Genomic DNA, 14,765 nt, shown 5'->3' on the forward strand with positions numbered 1-14,765 from the left:
AGTTTACTAAAGTATAATAAAAGCACCCTGAGTTTTAGTAATAGGAAGAGTATAAGTAAATATCTGATCCAATTCTTCTTTCTACAAATAGACAAAGTGAAGCCAAATAAGAAAAAAGAGAAACAGATTTATTTCATCACACAGTTAATACCAAAACAAGGTAAAGCCAGTGCTTTATCTTGTGTGCACATTTTCTAGTGATTTACTGTGGACTTCAATTAAATAGATGTATCCCTGGAAATGGGAAAATTAAACTACTGGATTAGCTGCAGCAACAGAACTCAATTTTCTGATATGTGCGTTTTTCTGTCATTCATCTTAATAGAATTTGTAGTTTTCACTGTGTCTCCAAACTAGCAAAAACTTATTATAAGATACAAGTAAGCTGCCAGGTCAAAGTCTAGTCTAAAACTGAATTTAAAATTTATACACAGTTCCTTCTTTTGGATTAAAAACATTTCTGACTCAAGGATTAATGAATGACCCAATTCATATCTCAGCTGTTACTCTGAGCCACCTCTCTATACACCCACAGGATGCTTGTAGTGCAAGAGGACCTATTTACAGAACACATACTAAAAGAAACTTACACAAGGTAAACAAGATAACTACATGTCAACAAATTAGCTCCCTTTCCTTAAATATCAAACAAACCCGACACAAAGTAGGTATATTATAAATCATGACTAAATGAACAAATGGTCCTCAAAAGCCCTTCCTGTTCTACTAAATTGATCTGAATGTCTGTTTTTTTATTTATAGTTAGCCTGAATACCTCAGTAAAACACATCTGGGTTTTACTGGGCATGGCTTGAGGTGTTAAATTATTCGATACTTACAGAAGACAATATGCCAGTAATAGTACAATACGGCAATTAACAAATGTCTACTAATCACATGCTATAACAGATTTGCAATTTGTTTAATTCTTAAACATCCAGTACTATAACTCTTCTCATTTTCCTGACGGTAACACAAGCTTTCAGAATTAGTTTTAGTACATACAAGTCCTAAATTTGACCCTACACAAAGATTTATAGTACAAATAAATGAATCAGGAGACTAATTTGTTTTTTAAAAAACATTCTTAAAAAGGTGTTTCTATGGGCTGGGAAGGTGGTTCAGTGGTAGAGTACTTGCCTCTCATGCAGAGGCCCTGGGTTCAAGTCCTCAGCATCACATAAGCAGAAAAGGCCAGAAGTGGCACTGTGGCTCAAGTGATAGAGCGCTAGCCTTGAGCTGAAGAGCTCAGGAACAGCGCCCAGGCCTAGAGTTGAAGCCCTAAGACCAATCAAAAACAAAACAAAACAAAACAAAAGGGGGGGAGGTTCCTACCATGAGTGGCACATGTAATAGGGCAACTTGATTGTTCTTTGTATGGAACTCACATCAAGAGATTTTGGAAGCAGAATTTTTATACCTGGGCAGCTAGTGAACATAAAAAAAAAATACTAACAAATAAAATCTTGCAACATAACATGAAAACAGTCTGGTGTAAATTGGGCATGTGCCTGTAATTCCTAGTCATTAAGAAATTGGGAGGGGCTAGGAAGGTGGCTCAGTGGTAAGAGCACTTGCCTTGCATGCATGAGGCCCTGGGTTTGATTCCTCAGCACCACATAAGCAAAAAGAAAAAAACCGGAAGTGGCACTGTGGCTCAAGTGGTAGAGCACTAGCCTTGAGCTGAAGAGTTGAGGGACAGTGCCCAGGCCCAGAGTTCAGGCCCCAGAACTGGACCCCCCCCCCAAAAAAAAAAAAACAAGAAATTGGGAGTAAGAAGTTTGTTCACTTGAGGCCAGGAGCCTGGGCATCATGTTAAGACAGAAGAGGAAGAAGGAAGAAAGAAAGTAGTAGTAGTAGCAGTAGTCTGGTCTAACCCAACAAGATGTGCAGCTGATATTGTCAAAACTAACATGTAAATTATGAACAATAGTAGGTACATGGCTTTGAGGCCTAAAGATGTAATGGTCTCTGACCTTTTCATTTTACTAACAGAATCCTAAATTTTATTAAGCCAACTTGCATATCATTCATACAGATTATACAATAATTTAGATTCCAAAATGCTACTCAGGATCTGTTGTAATAATTCAATGTATAGGCTAGATCTAGTAGTGATATTAATGACAAACAATTTTATGAATAAAAACTATTTTGGGATTTGAGAAATATGAGTAAAAACAAGATATCAAAGTAGAGATGTTGAGAAGGCAGTCAGACACTTGAGATTTTAAAATATGATAGTAAAATAAAAACATATATTTGGGTATCACAGTGATGAAAGGTAATCAAGTCTGTAAAGACGATGAATTATCCAAGACAGTGAAAAGGAAGAGATCGTTATAAGCTAAAGAATGAGGTAAAGAAAAACATTAAGCCTAATGAAAAGATGGGAAGCACTAAGTAAACAAAGCCAGGAAAGGAGAAATTTTGAGACTAACATCCAAATCTTCATTTAGTTCTGCTTCCCAATTTTTTTTTAAAAAGGGAGGGAAAGGGAAAGCCAGAAGGGGGAAAAGGAGGGAGGGATGGAAAGTGCAAATGAGCAAGCAATGGTACTAAACATATGTTCAAAGGATAAACAACACAGTGTTAGAACTCAGAAATTGGGGCTGGGAAGGTGGCTCAGTGCTTGCCTTGCATTCATGAGGCCCTGGGGTTCCATTCCTCAGCACCACATAAGCAGAAAAGGCTGGAAGTGGTGCTGTGGCTCAATTGGTAGAGCGCTACCCTTGAGCTGAAGAGCTGAGGGACAGCACCCAGGCCCAGAGTTCAGGTGCCACAACAGACCAAAAAAAAAAGAACTCAGAAATTACTATAGTTCCCTTCATTCTCTTGCACTCCACCCTTAAACTTTCACCAGCTACAAGTAAACTGCAAAGGTTAGAGCCAGGTGCTCACGTTTGTAATCCTAGCTAGTCTCGAAGCTGAGATCTGAGGATCCCCATTCAAAGCCAGCCCAGGCAGGAAAGTCCATGAGACTCTGAATTTTAATTAACCAGCAAAAAAGCTGGAAATGAAGCTGTACATCAAGTGGTAGAACATTAGCTTTGAGAGAAAAAAACTAAAGAACAGCATCCAGGCCTTGAGTTCAAGTACCAATACTGGCACACATACCAGAACAGGGGAGGAGGAGGAGGAGGGAAAGGAAGGGTAGGAAAAGGGAAGGGAGGAGAAAGAAAAGGTTAGACAGTCACTTATCAGGTTCTTCCAGCTATATTACTTTATAACATTCATCATTATGGTCCCTCAAAAAAAAAAAAAAAGGTTTTTCGCTTATAAAGCTAAGTTTTAAGAGACGTTTGCCAGTAAACTGGTCAGAAACCAAAAGGTTTGGGAATTTCCATTATAGAAAAGTAGATTCTGGAAAAGAAGAAAGTGAGGCAATGATGACTCCCACCTATAATCCCAGCTATTCAGGAGGCTGAGATCTGAGGACTATGGTCCAAAGCTAGCCTGCACAGAAAGTCCATGAGACTCTTATCCCCAATAAACTATCAAAAACACAGAAGTGGAGCTATGGCTCAGTGATAAAAGTACTAGCCTTGAGCACAAAAGCTCAGGGACAGTGCCCCAGTCCTGAGTTCAAGTCTTGGGACTGGAGTGCATGTACGCATGTACGCATGCATGCATGCACACACACACACACACACACACACAAAATATAAAAATAAACAGGAATAGTTTAGCCTTAATGTTCTGAAATTACAAAAAAAAATCTACAAATAGAGTATACTGCACATTGCACATATTCAGTAAGTATCATTTAAGTCAGGTGACAGTTGCTGATTATCTGTAACCCTAGCTACTCAGGAGGCTGAGACCTGAATGATAATTCCTCAGAAGCCAGCCGGGGCTAGAAAGTCCACAACACTCCATCCACAAAACAACCAGCAAAAAGTTGGGCTTGGTTTAAGTGGTATAGTTTCAGCCAAACAAGCAAGCCAAGCAAGGTGGAGGCCTGAGTTAAAACCCAGGTTTGGGCAGGGAAGGAGGAAGGAGGTAGGAAAGGAAGAAAGGAAGAGAAGGGGTGAGGGAATGTCAGATAAATAAATCAACAAAGGGGGCTGGGAAGGTGGCTCAGTGGTAGAGCGCTTGCCTTGCATGCCTGAGGCCCTGGGTTTGATTCCTTAGCAACACATAAGCAAAAAGAAAAAAGCTGGAAGTGGCGCTGTGGCTCACGCTGTGGCTCAAGTGGTAGAGCGCTGGCCTTGAGCTGAAGAGCTGAGGGACAGCACCCAGGCCCAGAGTTCAGGCCCCACGACTGGACCCAAAACTAACTAACTAACTAAATAAATCAACAAAGATCAAAACAATCTAGAGAGAAAAGCAACTAAGGTATAAGGAAGGGGAATTATACCTACAATATAAGCTTAGTCCAAAATCCAGAAAAGGAAGAGAACATCACTGAAAAAGAAAAGTCATTCTGAACAGTAATATGAGTGAATGAGTGAATGCTCAATGATAAACACAAAATATTACACAAAGAAAAAAAGACTATGCTTGATACTACAAAACTGGAAAGAGGTTTTTATCTCCAGAGAAGACTCTATAATGTTTATGAAATTCATATACAGTAAATAAAATTTCAATACTAGCCTTTAATTGTTACAGTACTGAACAGAGAAAAATGACCAAGAGGGCAAAAGTAACCAAATCTGTTCACTAACTAGTCCCTTCTCCTAAATGATATTTGAGCTCCACAATTTCTATCAGTCCTAACTCTGAAAGCTTTCATGGCTTAGGCTCCTTGTCTCTTCTTTTTCTTCAATCTTCATTTTTTACCTTTGGTGTTCTATGTTTTTCTCTTTATCATTACAAAAGATTCAACTAGTACCTCTGTGCAACTGACTTTCAAGATCATTACTCCATCAATCAACTTCAATCAATTCTTCCTTCCTCATTTTCATGCCCAATTTTGGGCTTAAACCATTTCTGGGCTATTATTGTAATTTAAGAATTCCCCTATCTCTAGTCTTTTCTGACAACATATCTTGCACACAACTACCAGATTCATCTTTATCTTGTGACAGTTCTAAACTCCTTAGGCCTAGCACTTAAGTGCTCCAACCTAGCCCCTAGCTCACTTCCAACATCAGCTTCTGCTTCTAACCCCAATCAAATTTCCAACATCATCTTCTTCTATTTCCCTGAACATGTCATTTTAGTCATGTTTCCATTCCCTATTGTTGTCCTATTCATCATAAAGCATACTTCCTTGGCTCTCTCAACTAATAACATTTTTTTCTCTTCATTTATGAGAACACACACACATATAAGATATTCTTGAACATTCATTTGAAATTTGTCACATATTTTCTCAGTATGTGAAGTGTTTTGTTTCTGTGTATGTAGATGAAACTATTAATCCTAATTAGATAAGATTCTCAAAAAGTTTAAGACAAATTTCCTTCTATCCTCCTTATTTCTACAATTATCTGAGGTTCTCATCAAATCCAGCTATTGCAAGAGGGTAGAGACAGCTTATCAAACAAACAAAAATACTACTAATGTCTCCCTGTAACCACACTTCACCGAACAAGAGGTCAAAAAGCAAAATCGGGATGGGGTATAATTTGGTATCATAGTGTCTACCTAGCATGTGGAAAACCCTGGGTCTATCCCATCACAGCAAAAAATTAACAACCAAAACAATAAAACCTAAGATACACAGATAAAAAATGAATTAGATGTTGAACACAAATTCTTTTCATTTCTAAAATGTCTTAACTCCATTAAGAATCAACTTTTTTCATTGTTTTCTCAATATTAAGAGCATCCATAATGATGAGACACTTCAAACACACCATTCTTAACACTTCGTATTCAAGGATGCTTAAAATAATTATGAAACTTTAGGAGAGAAACTTTACATGTGAAAACTATAACGGGTATTTAGAGCAACTGAAATGCTGATTTCAAACAATATATTAAAGTTTCTTCTAAGAATGGGTTTTGAATGGTTATATATCAATGGTATTATTCTATTGTCAATCTGAATTCCCAAAATTACATTACATAATATACAAAATTTTGTCCATATACAAGCTCTCCAAAACTTTATAGATGGTGTGGATTTGTTTGTATTAAGTTGTAATATTAGATGACTTTTTGTTGCTAAAGTAAAAGGAGAAACTTGCTCACAAGCAGTTTACAACTTATTAGTATAGGGGGGAACCAAATTCCAATTATTTACATATGTTATCAACCACTGAATGCCCTTTAAAAAAGGATTTTTTTCATGTCACAACTTCTTTTGAATGCTTTAAAAGTAGCAATGCTAAAAATACCACCACTAAAAAAGGGCCGTTATAACACTTGCTGTGGTACTAAATACTATAAAAGACGTCAACAGTGTGATGACCTATACATTATCTTAGGTTTTTACACTTAAGTCAGAAAAAAAATTCCTTCAACCTTCAGGACACCCATACCATTTTATCTCAACATCACTTCCTCAACATTGACAACTGTCATTGCCAAATCTAAAACTAAACCCCTAGGCGCTAAACCTCTGTGAGTAGAAAGCAGTCTTTCCAATATTACTGTCAACCAGATGAGGAAGATAAATAACCCCTAAAATCACGCCATTCAACACTACTATGTACGTAGTGCTAACTTTGACGTGAGAACAATATGCCTGCAACAACAGCTTTTAAATGGATCGGGGGGGGGGGGGGGGGGAACAGATGAGGTCGGTCAGTCAAAGTTGAGAGAGGAGCTGAGACCCAAGTGGTAGGTACGCCACGGTTCCTTGGGAAACAAAACTCTGGCGTTTTCCGAGGTGATAGGGCACACCTGAGCCTTTCCCACGCGGGTAGCCAGGCTGGGGACCAGCGGAAGGCAGTGCACGCGGAACCCAGGACGCGCCCACGGGGACAGACAGTGCCACCACACACTCACCAGCAAACAATCCGAATTCACTTCCGATTTGGGATCCCGCAGCAGGTTGTCGATTTTTTCAAACCGGGTCTCAAAACTGTCCCCAGTCGACATGTTGCTGGCTCCTGTGTGACAATACCCTCGTACCAGCACCGGCAGCGGAAAGCAATTTCAACCCCACTTCCTCCGCGGCGGTGAGTTCGCAGCCGCCGCCGGGCGCACGAGCCGGAACCTCGGGGTCACCAGGTGCGCCCGCTTCCCGCTCCGACCTCCCCCCACCCGCCCTTCACTGAGGAGACCACCTCCGCTCTCCAGACCCCGGGCCGGGGGCGACAGCGACCCACAGCCGCCCGGATGCCCAAAGTCGCATCCCACCCGGCAGCCCTCCGCGACAGCCCCACGGCGCTGTCGCCAGCAGCCTCGTCGCTCCGGCGAGGCGCCTCAGCCTAGCGGGCCCCGGCTGCCTTCGCCATGGAGGGGCCCGGGGCCCGGGATGGGCCGGAGGAGAGAAGGAAGCGGCGGCCGCCGCCGCAGCAGGGTGGAGACTCCCTCGGGGCAGCCGGGGCGGGCGCGGAGGAAAGGCGAAAGCAAAGGGCGGGTGGGGAGCTGCGCCAGCCGCCGCCGCCGCCGCCTGGGCCGCGGGCCCGGCCCGCTCCGTCCTGAGGCGCGGGAGGCGGACTAGCCCCGCATCCCCGGCTCCACCTGGCCCGGCGGACGCGCGGATCCGTCTCGGACGAGCGCTGGTTGCCGCAGGACAGCCTCACTCTCCCATTTCGTCGGGTCGCTGCCGGGTTCGCTGCCGCGGTGTCCGGCGGGGCAGGGCGAGGTCGGTGCCCGGTAGAGAGACGTCAGACAGGTTGAGGAGCGGGGTCTTGAGGAAGACGGTAGTTGGATCCCGGCGGCTTGAGGATGCGGGGCGGGGGGGGGAAGCTCCGGGGAGGGGCTGCGGTCCCGGCTGGGAAAGGGCGAGCGGCGGCGGCGGCGAATGCCTCCGGGGGGGTGGGGCGAGGGGGGGCCGAGAGGGACTAATATGTCCGCCTTCCTGTTCAAACAAACGGGAGACCGCCGGCGCGGACTGCGCATGCGGGGCGCGGACGCTCGGAAGGGGAACCGGCCGGGCCCTGCGCGCGCGCGCACGCTGGCGCCTCTCTGGGCGGGGCCGGCCGGGTGGCGCGGGGCGGGGTGGGGCGGGGCGAGTCCGGGATAGGTGGGGCTGGGGGCGGCGCGCCCAGGGCGGGGCCGGGCGGCCTGACGGGAGGGCGGGGAGAGATCCCGGCGCTAGTCGGCTCTGGGGAGCCGCGCATCTCGACTGTGAGCCGCCTTGGAGGTCGGGGCGGAGGAGGCCCGACCTCTCCTTTCCCGGCCTCTGGGTGGCGGGCCTGGCAGCTGCCCCAGCGTTTTGTTTGAGCACCAGAGGAGGTTGGTTTCCAGGGTCTCCATCGTCGGTCTTCAGTGAACCCCACACGCTCAGTCTGTTCACGATGCCATGGGACAGGTACCAAAGCCCTCAGTGCGGGTCAGGGGAGCCTTCAAAGATAGAGTCCACAGAAGTCACGCTCAGTTTAATCAAAGGAGAGAAATATTTTCCACAGGAAAACATAAAGTAAAACCGGTGCTTTTTGAGTTGTTCTTAACGATCGCTCTCCCATCAACCACCTGCGGTCCCTTGCTTTCCTCTCCTGGATATGTGATGCTGCTGCCGCAGTGAAAGAATTGTGGTTTTTTTTAATAATAAAATCAGAACTATGGTGAGACATGAAAAATAATGGGCGTTTTCCCCCAGTCCAGTTGCTGCACTGCGGTGTGAGAATGGGCGAAACACTGGTTACTCCACTTGCTGAGGATGATCCTCAAGGCAAGAAACCAACTGGTATTTGTTTCCAGTCAACCTTTGGTTTTTGCTCATAGGGAAAATTCGAGATCGCTAGGAATAGAAAACGTGCGTGTTTTGCCCTCATACTACAAAATGCTACAGCTGAACCAAATATCTATCTATCTATAAAAACATTGTATAGCATATGAGCAGTCCACCAACATTTATGATGTGAGTCAGAGCTAGGAAAATATTACAGTTTTGGAAAGTATCTATTTCTATTTTCATTTTATTAGGTTCAAGAAATATTTAGATATTAAATCCAAGATATAAACCAAGATAGGAAGTAAACCTTCACACACAAAATAATCACAGCAAAGATGAAAAAGTAGAGACAAACTTCAGGTATTTCATGAAATACTTTTGCAGTGAGTTCTTGGCTCCAGTGTTTTGCCAGTCATGTGAATTAGATTTATTTTTAAGCATAGGGCTTAAAATAAATCTGGCAGTTTCCCTAAAATAAATTTACTAAACCCTGCTTGTCCTTTATTTTATTACCATTTTTAGGTATTCTTAGGAATTCTGTTGTTTCTCAGAGAACTGAACATTATGTTGCTTTCCATTTGGACACCCAAGAGAAAGTGTTGGTAGCCAAAATAATATATAAGTGGCACTGATATGATGCCTGAGTGGTTGGCAAAGCCAAAAGCAACATCTGTGACACCTATATGTTTTATTTACCTACAGGCTAATCTGATTATTATAACACAACCACTTGTTTTTAATTCTTAGGTACACTCTATATCAATTAATTTGTTTTTCTGAGCTAGGATCTTACTGTGTTGTCTATACTAATCTACAACTCCTGAGCTGAAATGTTCTCCTCTGCCGACCCATGTAGTTGGAGCTACAGGCACATGTCACATACCTAGCTAAGTTTACTTTTTAATTAAAAGACAACCTGTAATAGGGTAAGATCATATATTAAAGTTCCTTACCATCTTTAAAATCCCATTGTCTGATTGTGTCTTAATTGTCACCAATACCTTCAAAAACATTGTGGAATTTTTTTTTTTTTTTGGTCAGTCGTGGGGTTTGAACTCTGGGCCTGGGCACTATCCCTGAGCTCTTTGGCTCAAGGCTAGCACCCTAACACTTGAGCCACAGCCCACTTCCAGTTTTCTAGTGGTTAATTGGAGATCAGAGTCTCACGGATGTTCCTTTGCCTGGGTTGGCTTTGAACTGTAATTCTCAGATCTCAACCTCCTGAGAAGCTAGGATTACAGGCATGAGCCACAGGTGCCCAGCAAAGAGCATTGTGGAATTTGATATTTAATTACTCTTAAACTATGTTAAGATCCTAAAGTGAAATTGTGAAATACTGAAACTATATATGAATGGTCTTTACTGCTTTCAATCTATACTCTTAAGAATATAATACTAAACATAACTTTCCTTTAAAGAGCAAGATTAATGGTGAGTGATAGTGTATCATTAATATATAAGAATATTAGTTATACATACTGAGTGCTTAACCTGTGCTTGATAGTACTCCACATATTTTACATTTATCTTCAATTAGATTCATCTTTAATTATATACATATAGATGGGAAAACTAGGTACTGAAGATCATAACCACTTACTTGCTTAAGATCATTAACAGACCCAGATTGGAACAGAGAATCTAACTATAGAATCCTCACTATTAACTGTGTTAACACTATACAATCCTAACACAAAACTAATAATGATTGTATTATTTGCATTAGCACAGAGTTAAATAGTTCCTTGTAAATGAAGATTATAACTCCAGGGAAAGATATAAATGATTTTAGTAGATTCAGAGTAAAAAGGGCCTTGGCAATTCTCAGTAACAATGGATTTACTAGAGGTTCCTAAACCCTGGACCCAAGAACCAAAAGCAGCTTTTGGAATTTTCATGACTTTCAACAAAATGGGAAGAATAAAGACAGTTAATGCTTGCTTTAGCAGCACATACATATTGAAAACTGGAATAACAGAAAGATTAGCATGGTCTTGGTACAAAGAGGACAGGTACATTCATAAAGTATTCTATATTTTGCAAGTTCATGAAGGTTGTTGGAAAAAAAAGATATATACTATGTTTTCATAAAGTCAACAGGTCTAATTTAAGACTGACCATTAGTCTGAATATAACTTTCCTTTAAGGAAAAAATAATAGTAGATGATACCTTATTTATTTATTTATTCAGTTAGTGCTGGGGCTTGATCCTAGGGCTTCATGCATGCTAAGTGTGCACACTATTATTGAGCTATATTCTCAGTCTTTGGCATGTGTTTTTAATGTTTTTAGTTGCAATTAAAATATTACAAGGTTGGCAAGTTATGCAAATGTATAAGTAAATTAGTTTTATTTTCTTTTTTCTGGATTTGAGGATTCAGACAGCTGGAAGCATTTATTTTTAGATGAGACTCATGCTAGAACCTAATGAGATCACAGAACTGAAAGAATTTCAGTGATAGGTATTTGGGAGAGATTATGGAAAAATTAGGAAGATTGGGATGTAGACTTCTGTATAGTGAAAGAAAAATAATGAGCATTCCTTTGCTTTTGGTTATTCGGTAGGGAATAGACTCCGTTTAATGTTTATGGAATTTCTTTCATAAACATTAATGTGGGAGTGGCCTCCAAGGATGGCCCTCAATGAACCATGTCTTCTGATATTCACACCCTAGTGGAGTGCTCTCCCACACTGAATCTGGGCTGAGGCCTTGTGACCTGCTTTAACCACTTAAAATGAAGCATAAGCGGCACTGTGCCAGTTGGAGGCCTAAGCTTCTAAAGTACCTGGCAGCTAACAGTTTTGTACTCTGGAACGTTGGAACTAAACTGAGATCACCATAGTATAAAGCAATCCAAAGTAACTAACTATAGGAAGAGATCCCATGAAGCACAGCCAAGGAATCCAGAAGAACTTGAGGACAGAGACCCCCTGACTTGGCCCATTTCAGCAGCCCCAGAGTTTGATAGCACTGGGAATAAGAGAGAGACAAGCTGATTCCTTCAGGTACTGCCTATACAGCAGAATCATGAATAATAGTAAAATGATTGTTGCTTTGAGATACTATTTTTGGGGTAGTTTCTCAGAAATATAAATCAAAACAGCTGGATTTCAGAAAAAGAATTATTCATGAGTAAACATGGAGAAAGATATATTGGGAACACTTTCTGCTTTTTTTTTTTTTATTATTACCCATAATAAAAGGAAGCTGTCTCCAATATAGCATTGTAAAGAACAAATTTAACTCATATTAATGTCTTCATTTCAACAGCCTCTGTACAAAGAGCCATAATACACTTTAAACAAATTGTGTAATGCTTCCAGACTTTTAAATTATCATAGTTATATTTCTACATAAATATATTTTCCTTATATTTTTGTGTTTACTCAATTTAGTATATAATCATTTCTATGCTGTCTCCAAAACACATCAGAAATACAGGTACATGCTACAAATTACACATCAGTTGTAACTCAGAGCCATAAATTTAATGTTATTCCAAAAATGCATACCACAACTGTGTTAAGAATGTGATGTGGCTAAGTTCCTATAGAAACTTTAGCTAGCATTTCCAAGAAAGTATGATACTTATTATGGTTAATATAGCTTTCTTGAGAGTGTTATTTTTTTTCAAATACAGAACAACATCTCTTGATTGTGAACAACTTTAGTAAACAGAAACTTGTGAGAATTTTAAGTTCAATTCTGTTTCAAGAGGTTTTATATGATTAATATTTACTCAAAAGTAGTTTATCTGTACATATTTTTCTAGATCTGAGAAGTAAATCAGGAAGAATATGTTCCTGTATTTCTTTTGAGATCAGGGAAGCTGTTTTCTTTCCACAAAACAGGCTCAGGAGTAAATGTATTTTGACCTTTTTAGATCTACACAGCCTTGAGAAGTAGGCAGAGCTGGGGATTCGTCTATCTGTCAGGGCTACACCAGTGCAGGGCAAGCTGTGAGCACAGAGTGCCCTTAAGGCTTCTCCTGACTCACCCTGGAATGCCTTCCTCTAACATCTGTTTTTTATTTCTTAGAAGCTGCTATTCCATTCAACTGAAAAAAAAGAAAAAAAAAACCCTTACGTTGACCTTAGAAGTGGAAGAGAGAAACAGATCTGTGTAAAACAGTTACTTCCCTCCTTTATGTCATTGCCACCTGAGTACCCTTGTTTTTCCATACTCACAAGCTCAAACATGCAAATGCTTGAAGCTGCAGTTTATTCCAAGGATACAGGCTGCTATGTTTTGGGAACCACTGATATGGTTAGTGTGTGACCATAATAGAAGACGGGAGTCCAGATCAGGGAGAAAATAAATACACGTCATAGCTAGTTACATGCAATCTCTTGTACTTTACAACAGTCTTTTACCCAAATTTCACCACACCACTGAATTTTAGTGCCAAATATACCTTCTGACCAATTGCCTTTTAGTTTTTGTATTTTTGTATGTTCCTATTTAAGCACTTTCAATTGGTAAATTGCTTTTTTTTTTGTCAGTGATGGGCTCTTTACCAATATATACTTTCTTTTTTATTTTTATTTTTCTCTAGGTTTTTTAAAATAATAATTATCATTAAATAGCTATACAAAGGGATTTCTATTTAACACATCAATTTGTAAGTATAATACATCTTGATCAATGTCACCCCTTCCATTATTTCCCCTGTTCAATTCATCATAACTTATCAGTCATCACAGCTCAAATTTTAACACTCCATACCAATAACTAGAAACACAAAAATGTTTTTTCTGACATTTCACTGTTCTCCCTCTTCCTTTTATCATTCAACTACCTCCTGAAATATAACAGCTCTATAACTAAAAGAAAGGCAGATTCCTTATTATGCAGCCATTAGAAATGACAAAATAATGGCATTTGCAGGGAAATGGAAGGAGCTAGAAGGAATCATGTTGAGCGAGGTAAGCCAAGAGCGAAGAGACAAACGGTACATGGTCTCCCTGATAAGTGGATGCTAAATCCAAAATGTTAGGTGATATGACAAAACTAACAGGACTTAAGAAACAAAGAACTCCCACTCATCTGGTCGAACCACTACTAAATATCCCCATACTGCTGATCACATGTATGGTGTATAACGTGAATACCGTTATATGTTACAGACTGTGATAGACAATTTGCTCCAGGAAAGTTAGAATGAACTTGTGACTTTAAATGAGCATCATTATTCCACAATACTGTGAAATTCCGGAAATTATGTAATCACTTAATCACAATCAAAAAAAAAAAAAAAACCTCGGGGAAGGTAGGGAGGGAGGGGATGGTAGGGAGAAAACAATGGAGGGGGTAGCAATGTTCAAGAAGAAGTGTACTCATTACCTCACTCATGTAACTGTAACCCTCTGTATAGTATCTTTACAATAAAAAAAAAAAGAGAGGCAGATTCCTAATAACCCACTAAACAATATATAAATACTACCTATATACACGTCACATTTTCTTTTCTTTTTTGGGGGGGTGGGAGGTCTGGTCGTGGGGCCTGAACTCTGGGCCTGGGCGCTGTCCCTCAGCTCTTCAGCTCAAGGCTAGCACTCTACCACTTGAGCCACAGCTCCACTTCCAGCTTTGTTTTTCTGCTTACGTGGTGCTGAGGAATCAAACCCAGGGCCTCATGCATGCAAGGCAAGTGCTCTACCACTGAGCCACCTTCTCAGCCCCACATTTTCTTTTTTTAAAGACCATGATACCTTGCATACTTTACCTCTTTTCACTTACATTGAATATAAAAACTCTATTGGTTGAATTATATATTTAATTTTGTTTATATGTTCTTTCTTTGGTCTTTCATGTATTTCCTTAGGGATTATTCTGGAAATCTTAAGAACAATAATTTTTTTGTTATAAAAATAGTGCATGCCTATTTTTTTTTAATTCTGGAAGATATGGAAAAGTAAGTAGAGAATAAAAAATTACTCATTTACAGGCATTGATGATATTTTTAGAGTTTTCTTTTAAGATTTTTCTCCCCCTCTGAAAAATTTGTTTTCAATGTCATACGT

At 40.6% G+C, this 14,765-nt stretch overlaps 1 protein-coding gene across 1 annotated transcript in view; it reads right to left on the minus strand.

Annotated features, from left to right (window-relative positions):
• Rock1 (Rho associated coiled-coil containing protein kinase 1) overlaps positions 1-7,743 on the minus strand; it is a 119,743-nt gene extending 112,000 nt beyond the window's left edge. The window contains exon 1 of the mRNA XM_042674974.1: positions 6,904-7,743. Coding sequence (XP_042530908.1) covers positions 6,904-6,996 — 93 coding nt within the window. The 5' untranslated portion in view covers positions 6,997-7,743. The remainder of the gene's footprint in view (positions 1-6,903) is intronic.
• Positions 7,744-14,765: the final 7,022 nt, after the last annotated feature.

The sequence above is a fragment of the Dipodomys spectabilis genome, unplaced genomic scaffold (assembly GCF_019054845.1).
Source record: "Dipodomys spectabilis isolate Male_0828 unplaced genomic scaffold, ASM1905484v1 ptg000024l, whole genome shotgun sequence".
NCBI classification, from domain to species: Eukaryota; Metazoa; Chordata; class Mammalia; order Rodentia; family Heteromyidae; genus Dipodomys; species Dipodomys spectabilis.